Source organism: Agelaius tricolor, unplaced genomic scaffold, assembly GCF_023055355.1.
Source record: "Agelaius tricolor isolate 1412-34295 unplaced genomic scaffold, bAgeTri1.0.p SCAF_7, whole genome shotgun sequence".
NCBI lineage: Eukaryota > Metazoa > Chordata > Aves > Passeriformes > Icteridae > Agelaius > Agelaius tricolor.
Window position 1 is genome coordinate 9,108,587 of NW_027269267.1, and position 10,942 is coordinate 9,119,528.

At 40.0% G+C, this 10,942-nt stretch overlaps 1 protein-coding gene across 1 annotated transcript; it reads left to right on the forward strand.

Moving 5' to 3' along the window:
• The first annotated feature begins 3,005 nt into the window (after positions 1–3,005).
• DYNLT3 (dynein light chain Tctex-type 3) lies at positions 3,006–10,298 on the forward strand. Its single transcript, XM_071430327.1, has 5 exons — positions 3,006–3,162; positions 4,088–4,129; positions 5,944–6,067; positions 7,008–7,085; positions 8,154–10,298. Exons 1-5 carry the CDS (start codon positions 3,133–3,135, stop codon positions 8,228–8,230), a joined length of 351 nt encoding a protein of 116 aa, XP_071286428.1. The 5' UTR covers positions 3,006–3,132; the 3' UTR covers positions 8,231–10,298.
• Positions 10,299–10,942: the final 644 nt, after the last annotated feature.

A 10,942-nucleotide genomic window follows, 5' to 3' on the forward strand; every position in this document is an offset into this window, starting at 1 on the left:
TAGCCCTTAGAGCAAAAACCCACCCATCTTCTTTCACTTATTCCTCCTACTTTTATAAACCTTTATTAGGAATGATTTGTTAGTTCTTCTCCAGATTACATATTCTTATGTGGGAAAGCATAAAAAGACAAATTTACTACAAAATAACACAACTATTCTGCATTTCCTCTTCATCCATTAAACCAGCTGTCCTTCCAAAGGATAAAATCAGATTATTTGACACATACTCTTGACACATCTGTGTTGGCTGCTCATGGGTGATGCTGAGTGTTTATTTGTAAACATTTCTGGGTTAATATTGTTTTGTCATTTTGTTATTTTTCAGTGGCTTTGTGGATGTTGAGCTGAGCCTGATGGACTCAGCATTTCCTTGGACCTCCTGCTGTCCTCCTATCTACAAAGGGTAGCTGGAGAGGAAAGATAAGTAAATTTTTTGCATTAGAACTTACAAACACTCAAATACACACCCACACACCCACATACACCCACACACACATACACACACTTATCAGACATTCAGGAATCCTATTTTTTTCATGTGATTCGGTGACATAATAATTGCTAATATTTTTTAAAATCTATTTATTTGAATATTTCTAAACAGATCAGAAAAACAGGCTAGGAACTATTTTTGTTTGATACCATACTGCATCTAAAGGCACAGATGTAAAGATGTGAGATCTCTGAAGGATATAAAGGATAAAAAAATCCACAGGATGCAAGGATAAGTTATTTAAGCACTCTTAGCTTTGTCTACAGGATGCCAATGCATATACAACAAATGCTTCCACCAGCTTTTATTTCACTAAAAACCAGCATGCAATTTCATCCCTAGCTTAGCTCACAAAAATACTGCAGAGGTCACAGAAAAAAAATGAACCTTTATACTGCAGGAGATTTTCTTTCATGTTTCCCTATGACCAGACCCCTCTGCACTTGCTCATAAAGAACTGCTTTTGAAGAGGTTTAGTCTTCACCTTCAGTTTTCTCCTTCCATGGCCATTAGCAAATACTAAACATGAAAGATCTGTCTAGAGCAGGGCAATAAAAAACACTATGTTTTACTTCCCTCTGTACTTTCATGTTTTTCAAACACAAATTTTCCAATAAATGTACAATGAAGACTGAACAAGAAACACTTTTGTAAAGTAGGTGTCTGTATGTCCAAACATATTCCACTGATGCTGAAACTAGAAGCCTTGGTCTTCTCTGTCGTGTTTAATCTGGTTTGGAAGAACAGGAGAAATCAGGAGAAAATGCAGGAGAAATCACAGGAGAGAAACCTACACAAGCTTCCCAGAACCCTCCCAATAAAAATACTAATCATTCTAAAAACCCACACTGAAACAACAACAAAAACCCCACCCTTTGAAAACTCTGCAGTTTTGTATGAGGTGCTTTCCTGTTTCCCAGGCAACTTCAGAGACAGCAAAGATATGATGTATTTATATATATATATATGTGTGTGTGTGTGTGTGTGTGTGTGTGTGTGTGTGTGTTTGTATTGAGTGAAATAAAACTCGGGATCAATTCTCCGTAATGAAGTAGAATTTAAGGAACCAGAACTTAAATTAGAGCTTTTTTGTAACTTTGGTGGCAACGTTATTGGTAACTAATGGTAACTTTGTGCCGGAAAATTGACCCAAATTCATTCCAAGCAGAGGCAAAAGGAGAGCACAGAAAGCAGGGGGGTATGACAACTCCTCTGGGGAAGCTGCTCCTGGGGGAGTTTTGTATGTCCAGCGTTGGACTTCCCAAGAGCAGCAAGAGAAGAAAATTCTCCGCTGATAGGAGGAGCTGTGCTCACACTGAGAGCGGTGGCGGTGCCTGTGCCCGGCAGAGGAACCCGGGGAGCAGCACTCACTCAGACAGGCACAGAATCATAAAATGGTTTGGGTTTGTGAAAAATGCGTATTTTATGATTGGCTTTTCGCAAATGTTAAAATGAATATTATATGTGTTGTGTTAGAAAGTAATGTTGTATTAATTCTCTTAAGTAGTGTGTTAAATATAGTTTTAGGTTATAACAAAATGTTAAAAAAGAAACTATGCTATGTAAGATACTTTTTTTTTCCTAAAGAAAGGACTCACACTGAGATAGCAGCCACAGGACACCTAAATCTTTCAGAGAAAGAGAATTTATTGCTCCATTATCAGGAGAAATTAACTTCTTCCCACCTCGCTCAGGTAGGATGACGCCGTTAGGATAAAGGGGAAGAAATTGAGGATGACCAGACAGAATCCTGTATTTGAATGGAATTTGGGCATCATATATGAAATGTATGAATATGCAACAGGTTATTGTTTTTAAGGGTTAATCCTCTGTTAACATGTGGGCTTATGCTGCCCAGAAAAAGGTACCCAGATGTCGGTAACTCTTTGTTTTTATTGTCGCATTTTTTTATTGTCCTAATTCAAATTGTCCAAAATATTATTACTTTAATTGTATCATTATTTTTATGACCATTTTATTACTATTAAACTTTTAAAATTTTAAAAACAAGTGACTGGCGTTTTTCACAGGTTGGACGTGACATTAAACACCACCTTGTTCCAACCCGGCTGCCATGGGCAGGGACACCTTCCCCTAGCCCAGGTTGCTCAGAGCCCCATCCAGGCTGACCATTAACACTGCCAGGGATGGGCACCCACAGCTTCTCCGGGCAGCCTGTGCCAGTGCCTCACCAGCCGAACGGGGAAGAATTCTTCTCCTAATATCTAAACCTACACTTTCCGTTTGAAATCATTCCTCCTTGTCCTGTCACCACACGCTCTATAAACAGTCTTGTCCCCTCTTTCCTTTAGGCTCCCTTCAGGCACTGGAAGGCCGCAGTTGAGTCACCCCAATCCCGGCTCTCTCATCCTTTCCTCCCTTCCTCTGATCAACTCGCTGGCCGCCTCTGGACTGGCTCCAACACGTCCCTATCCTGGCTGTTCTGGGGACCTTCCCATTCCTTCCCTTCCCGGCTCGGCAGAGCCGCTCCCGGCCCCGCGGCTCGAGCGGCTCCGGCCCCGCGGCGGGAGCTCCGCCCGGCCCGGCCCGGCCCGGCCCAGCGCGCCCGGTGGAGGCGGAGCCGCGCAGGACTCGCCGCTGCCGCCGCTGCCGGAACGGCCGCTCCCCGCGCCGGGGCCATGGAGGAGTTTCACCCCCACAACGATGAGGTAGGGCCGCCGCCTCGCCCGGCGCTGTGTCCGGAGCCCTCCGCCCGCCCGAGGGGCCGGGGCCGAGCGGCGCTGCCCGGGGCCGCGGGGTGGATGTTCCCTCCGGGAAGGAGCCGCTGGGGCTGTCAGACCGCGGCCATTTTTCCAGGGAAAAAAACGATTTCCAGGGGAAAATCCCAGAAAGTGCCGGGCCCGGATGCCTCCCCGGATGCCTCTTCAGGGCTCTGGCCACCGGCTTTCATTTAAAAATCAACCAAAACTCCAAGCAACTTAAACACGAATGCCCTGGAGGTTTCTGCCCCTGCCCGAGTGTTGGGAGTTCGTGGCTGTGCAGAGGCGGGTGGCACAAGGGAACGTGCCACGATTCCATTGTGCACCAAGCCAAGTGCCCGTGAGCAGGAAGGATAGAAAATAGGAGGAATTAAAACCTGCAAGCTTTTTTCTGTGCTTGAGAAAGGTGTTTGGGTAAGGTAATGACTGTGCAAACCAGTCTTTCACATATTAGGGTTGCAAAACCGTGTGTTGCTCATGGGAAGCAAAATGTAACTGTGGGTTAGCAAGTTTGTGAATCCTGTAAAAACACAGATTAAGAGCCAGAGGAAAAAAAATGTCATTTAATTTTTCCTGGAGACTATTCCTGTGACAAGCATAGGCATGGTGGAATTTAGTCTTTACAGGAGACTTGTTTCAAAGTTCACTGAGGTCTGAGTTTTTTAGCCCCATTCAAACATCACTAGAAAAGCAATGCTAAATAACAAATGTATGGAGCTGGGGAAAAAAAGTAAGATTTTAAAATTATACTAACAGACTACAATGCAAATAACCAGACACAAGGCCTAATCATTATGTGTGCTGTAGAGTAAAACTATAATTTGTGTACTTTTCTGGCAGACATAATAATAATAATAATTCACTTCTATTGCAGATGATCTTCAATGCTGATGAGGCCCACAACATAGTTAAGGAGGTAGGTTTTAGCTAACCAGCTGTGTTTTGAAGAAATTCTTTACCATACCTTGCACAGTCGTGAAAGCAGTTATTTTCCTTGACCATCCCAAATAAATATAAACTTACATAGAATTAGTATTTATATAAAGACAGAGTTTAACTTGGAGCTGCTAAGCTTCATCCTGTTGTTCAACTACCTAAAGAGGAGAAGGTAGATGAGAGGGGAACCAGATTTGCATTACAGTGGAAAGAGTGAGGGGAACAGGCACAAGCTGCAAGGGAAATTCACTCCAATTTATTTTTTCCCCTTTATCCAGCTGAAGAGAAGCTAATCACTGGAGAGGTTGCAGGGATAGCTTGTGGAGTCTCCATCCTTAGAGATTTTTAAAACTTGACTGGACAAGGCCTTGAACAATGTCATCAGACTTAGAAGTTAGCCTTGGCATGTGTGGGAGGTTGCACTCCATGAGCTCCTTGTTCTAACTTTTAAAATACATTTTTTACAGAGAAAGAATAGGATGAAAGTGACTAGTCTGATAGTTTAAATTAAACACCTAGTAACTAGAAAGTGATTAATGAGAAGCCTGTGGCTCACAGATGTTCTCAGGGTTTGTAGGGAGATAGTGTTTTGAGACAGGGGTTTCTAGAGGGACTCTGCAGGTCTTTCCTACCTGCACTTTTTCAGGCTGCTCCAGATCACAGCAGCAAGCTCTTGGATGTTAGATAAACAACAGTTCAGCCCTTTATGTAACTGCCCCTGCCTTGTGTTAAAGCCAAATACAGTGTGACACAGTCACTCCACTGGGAGTAAAGCCAAGTGTTTCTACCTCTGATTGGAAGCTTAACCAGGCCCAAGGAGCTCCAGCACTGGGTACATCTCTGGAAGGACCAAAATCCCTGAGGGGTCTTGTCCCTCTTCTGTCTTCTATTGTGTTTTGTGACTGTTTCCACTGACTGCTGAGGCCAGCTTTGTGCAGTGTGGGGTCAGAATTAACTGGGCTTTTCAAAATCTGGGGCACAGGTCTCTTACACAGCCTGTTAGTGGGGGATTAGTGCATGGGATACCTCTTACTGAATCACAGGAAAACAAAGTTTTACTTCCCTTACCTTTTCCAGGTGTGTGTTTCTTAAGTGAATTCCTCAGCTTTAAGAAGTATCCATCAGCACATAACTCTGAGTTTCTCAAGAGCAGAGAATGCAATTTAAGGGTTACAGTTTGAGAGAAGGATTTTTGTTCTATCCTTTTAAGTTTAAGCAAGTGTTGGCCAATCTGTAGCTGTAGGAAAGCATCCAATTTTCCAGCAGTTCAGCTGTTTCTTGTGCTGCAAGATATGACCCTTGAGTATCTTCCCCATCTTTTGAGCAGGGATGTGCACTTCACTGTTGTCACTCTGTCTCTGAAGGTTTTGGAATTTTGGTTATATGCTCAGACAGGTTGGCCAGCCCAAGCTGATATTATTGATTTGAGTAGTGCCATTCCCCATTACAGCAGCTTCTGAAAGCCAAACTGGAGCTGGCAGTCATTAGGAACAGTGGGATGTGTCAGGATCTTCACTGGCAAAAAGATCCATTCACTTGGTACCCAAAACATGTGGCTTTCCTGCAAGAAATGTTGAGTCATTTTTATACCTGTAATATTGTGGTAAATATGTACTAAAAATAAATTTCCAAGAAAGGTCATTTTACTTCCCATTCAGCAGCTGATGCCTAATGAGCTCGAGTGATTCAAAGTAACCTAACTGCCAGAAAAATATCCCTCAGTTTATGCAAAACATTTTATAATTCTTCATTTTGAAGTCTGTTTACTGTAACTATTTTTCCCCTCTGTTCTAGTGCATAGAAAATGTTTTGGGCAAGGCAGATTATAATCACAACAAAGTCAACCAATGGACTGCTGCTATAGTAGAACAGTCACTGACCCATCTGGTGAAACTTGGGAAAACCTATAAGTACATTGGTAAGTACAAGCAGCTGTACTTGTAGCACAGGCAGTCACAATAAATAATTGCTGAAAGGTTCAGGGGAATGATATAAACAAAACAGAGCAGGCACCTGAACTCTTCTGTTACAGAGATTTTTAGAAATAGCTGAGGTAAAGCTGTGGCAGTTTTACCTGGGCTGAGCATGCTGGCAACACTTAACACAGATTACATGTTATGTGGTATTTTCTGATTTTTAAGCAATTCCAAGACAATTATATCAACATTTTAGTATCAGTTCAGGAAAAAATTGCTATCTTTAGTAAAATTTTCAATCAGATTAAGCCTCTTCTAAATAGAGACATCTGGAAGACTTTAGTCATGTATGCAAAGTCCCATTATATTTATGTGTATACACGTGGAAGGAAAAAGATAAATAAGAAAGTTTACCCTGTTTTGGTCCTTTTGTGGAGTGTTGATGTAATAGCAAGTGTTTATACTCTGTTCTGTTTTGAAAGTCTTGGCCTCAGGTTGTCAGAGGTTTTATGACCTTTGCAGGTCATAGAAAAGCTGCTCGTTACTGGAGTGTGGTTTCATAAAGGGGTCCACAAGTATTTTTGGGTAACAGCTCAACAACTCTCATCAAGTGTGACTTCTGCTGTACCTGTGAGGACAGCACCTGCAATCCCATTCTGAGAGGCACAAACCTATCTAAGTAGTTTAAAAGATAAAATCCATAATCCTATTAGCCAGTGTTTTGTTGAAGCTGTTGTCTTCATGTGAGTAAAAATAATCATGAAATGAGTAACAAGTTCTTGAGGAAAATACTGGGGCCAAAGGGGTTGTCAAAAAAGGTTTTGTCTAAGCTGAATGCCACGTGCCAGCCCTTTGGAAATGTAATCCAGGCTCCAGTTTGTAAATGCTGAATGATTCACCTCTTCTGCTTTAATTCCCTGGTTTTATGGCTGTATCTTGCAGTTACCTGTGCAGTGATGCAGAGGAGTGGAGCTGGTCTTCACACAGCAAGCTCATGCTTCTGGGATACCACAACTGATGGTAAGCATCCCCATCCAAACAGAACATTTGTAACAAGAGAAATGTTACTTCTTGCTCAGTTGTAGTAGTTGGGTTGAACGTTTTTGGGAATGGCTGTGGAAGCAGTAATTTTGAGAATGAGGTGCTTGTTTACAATCCCAGCAAAATGTTATCAGTCAATGCAGGCATTAAAGGCAGCTGCTTTGTAAATTATGAGAAGCAGGAATAGAAAAGCCTTTCATTCTGAAACAAGACTAAAAACATGTAATTCTCTCAGCTGAAGAGGCAGAAAACATTGCTCACAGTAAATACATGTGGGTAGCCCTAAACATATCTGCCTGCTGTGAGGGGACAGCTACTCTGGAGGAGAAAGGAACTTAGTGAAAAATATAAATAGTTTGACTTACAGTATGTGTTTCAGCTCTGTAACTGTCAGCCAGGCTTTGGATGCATTGTATTGCTTCAAAATTAGTTCTAAATAGACTTTTTCACAGGTTGAGAATGTCACCGGGAAACAAAATTAAAATAATTTGTTGTCTGTCACAGATTCAGAAAGGTCTTTTTAGAGGACTGTGCCAAGGTTTAAGTTTAAAAACCAGAGAGGGCCTCAAAAGGTCAACCAAGCTTAAAAAAGAAATCATAATAAAATTAAGTAAACACAGTTTAGTCTTCCTATTTCTTTTGCTTGTAAGGCATGGATACAGCAGAAGAGGAAGAAAGCAGAAAGTAAATACACTGGAATATTTGATCCAGTTCCTTTTCTGATTTCCTGTCTGATTGTCATGCCAGTTTCAGTATGGGAATTTCAAGGATTTTTGCAAATCCAGCTTTTAAAGAAAGATACTGGAATAGTGTTTTCCTGTTAACTTTCTTAAACTTACAAGTCTCACATGAGGTAGCAAACAATGTATAAGTTAATAAAAATGTTTTGGGGATTTTAGTTTTTTTTATAGCCAAGCTGACATAATACTATTTCCCTTAAATTACAACTTAAATATTTATACTAATCTGGCATCATTTACACTTCAATAAAGTGCCTGTAGTAAAGACAATGGAATTCTATTGTAATTTTGTAATAATCTCTTCCAGGAACCTGCACAGTGAGATGGGAAAACCGAACCATGAACTGCATTGTCAATGTGTTTGCTGTTGCTATTATCCTGTAGCTGACTGGGAGAGAAATAGAAGCAACACCGAAGCCTTTAAAAAATAAATCATCCTAACCCATGGCTAAATATTTCAAACTATTATTTGTTTCTGTATGAGCAGCATACAGAAGTTCTCTACAGAGAGCATACAGTCTAAGCCAGTTCTCATAGATTAGTTATCTGAAAGCTAGCAAAGAAATTTTATATATATATATATATATATAATATCTATCTATCTGAAGAGAAAATTTTAGTAATTTAAATATTTAGAAGTATGTTAATGAGAAGTTGCCACAAAGATGAGTAGAATTTATGTCAAAGCTAATATCAAAGATATTTTATTCCAGAGGAACAAAACACATCAAAGGAAATGTCAAAGGGCAAGCAAGACCTCTCAGGATTATGGTGCCTTCAGGAAAAAATTATGAACACAATTCAGAGTGGATATACTGTAAACAATACTGGTTTTCCATGCTTGGTTAAACAAAGCAAACTCTCCCTTGGAATGCAGGTGCTTGTGAAACTGCATGAGCATCACTTTTTGGTCAAGCATGAATGTTTACATGGACACTAAATCCAGGTAAGCTTTCCCCCTGGAGGCAGAGGAGGACTTTGCTGGGACAGAGGTGAAATACACCCAGTCCTAGCAGAATTCTAATTTGTCTTCACATGAAGAGCATAATATTTGTTAGCAATTCAGGGAAATATGCTGGAGATCTGACACCAGCCCTTAATTCATCATTTATAAATCTGATAACATTCTGAAGGTAATTAAATTTGATTTTATTCCATGATTACAGAATTTGTGACAAGCACTTTATTGATTCCTCTGGCAGGAGCCAGGGCAATATTACTGCACCCATGCTCCAGGTAGGATTAAAGTGATCAGTGGGAAGGCACAGACATTTCTAGAGGCTCTTGTTAGCTTTGAAAACACTTATCAGAGTAACATATCTGTCCTTATGAGAGTTCTCCTATGTTCTCTAAGTCTTTAATTGGATCTTAGTCCTGTGAGATAAAACAGTTAAGTTTTCAGCACTAAGAATTCCCCTCCTTTAAAGATTTATGCAAGTTCTTAACTTTGCTCATCTGATGAGTCTTAACTTGAAATATTACACGTGGAAGAAAAGCATTTGCACACCTGCAAGTATTTGCTGGATTGGGGCCTACATTTTTGTTGATAAATGCACAAATTATATGATGAAGAGATGTATCAATACCAAAAATGCCTAAATGATTGCTGCCACTAAGTGGCAGCTGCATTAAGTTGTTTTCTCAGATGCTGCTTAAGGATAGAATTTTTTGTTTATATTGTATGTCCTTGAAAGAGACTGGTAACAGCCTAACAGTACTGTAGGGCTGTTTTGAGTTTTAAGAAATGAATATTAAAGCACTATTATGCAGTTTTGTTTGCTTTGGGTTGTTTTTCAGATAACTATTAGGGTATGAGACAAGAGTCCTGTGCAAAGAGCAAGCTAAAAAATATTTTACTGCTTAAATTGTGTATATGTGTAGCTGGTGTGACACTACAGAAGGAGCCCTGTGTATGTGTAGTTTACAATAATGTTCAAAGTATCTTGCTTTGCAGACAAATAAAATTCTGCTTTTACCGAAGTGCAAGTAAAATTAATACTGTAATGCTGCATTTGCCAAAGGCAAGTGTTGTGTGAAAATGTGTGTGTATGTTGTACTGACCTTCAAATGTAGATGAATAATTAAGCATTATTTGGGTTAAGATAGAAATTTCTGAATTAGGTTCCAGCATCCAAGAGCCAAATTGTAGAACTGACAAAAATACATTAGTTTCACTCATATTTGGGATTGTGCAATGTGAAAAAAAATGTGTCGTGCCCCTGTCATGGGTATTGAGGTGCAATGATCAGAAGAAATATTCCACATAGCTAATTGTAATCTCATTTGGTATTTTTGCTTTACTTGAAAACCAGGTGCACTGAGTAAGACTATCAGTTTAATGAGGCTTGGTGAAGGTTCTCCTGCAGAAGAACCCTAGGAAATACTGCTTAATTATATGACTGTTTAATTTTTCTTTCTACCAAAAAAAAAATAAAGTTTTGCCTTAGTTGTATTTTTGCCTTGTGTTCTTGATCAATATAAAAATTAACTGAGAAAAAAAATCCTCTTACTTCCCTTCACTTCTTTACAATAGTGAGAATTTGGGAAATACACTGAGGATGCCTTTTAGAGACAAAATCTTGTAGAAATCCTGTTCCAGGCTTGGCCTAATTTCTTACACCTCTATTTCTCACACCTTTTCCCTATTGTGAATCTTGATGGTACAAGTTAAAGCTATTTTACTACAGAAAGATTATTATGAAACTCTGGGAAAAGTATTTTCATTCTGCATCATGTCCTAGTAAACTCAACTTGTTTTCCATCTTTCTTTTCCCCATCCTCTGTGGGTACACAGAGCTACTTTTAACTCTCCTAACAAATGCTGGACATTATTATCTGCTTTTCCGAGTAGTTTATTTCAAGGATAAATCTGTGAATTGCAGACTATGAAAGCCCACAACGTTCCACTGGTATTTTCTATCAATACATATTTTCTTGTGGCAATCGGGTGTGAGTTACAGTTAATAATGGGGATTTTATTCACAGGACAGAAGGGTTTGTATTAAGGTACAGCCCATGTAGAGGGCACTGGGTGTCCCCATGTATGATTTCATGATGAAAGACACCTGCTGTTCTTCCCACACAGGTTTTGTTAAT

What these genes read in the sequence shown, in the direction of transcription:
- DYNLT3 (XM_071430327.1), top strand. Translation starts at nt 3,133, where the DNA reads ATGGAGGAGTTTCACCCCCACAACGATGAG. An exon ending in TTCACCCCCACAACGATGAG is followed by an intron (nt 3,163 to 4,087) that starts GTAGGGCCGCCG and finishes CTTCTATTGCAG; the next exon opens with ATGATCTTCAATGCTGATGA. An exon ending in CCCACAACATAGTTAAGGAG is followed by an intron (nt 4,130 to 5,943) that starts GTAGGTTTTAGC and finishes CCTCTGTTCTAG; the next exon opens with TGCATAGAAAATGTTTTGGG.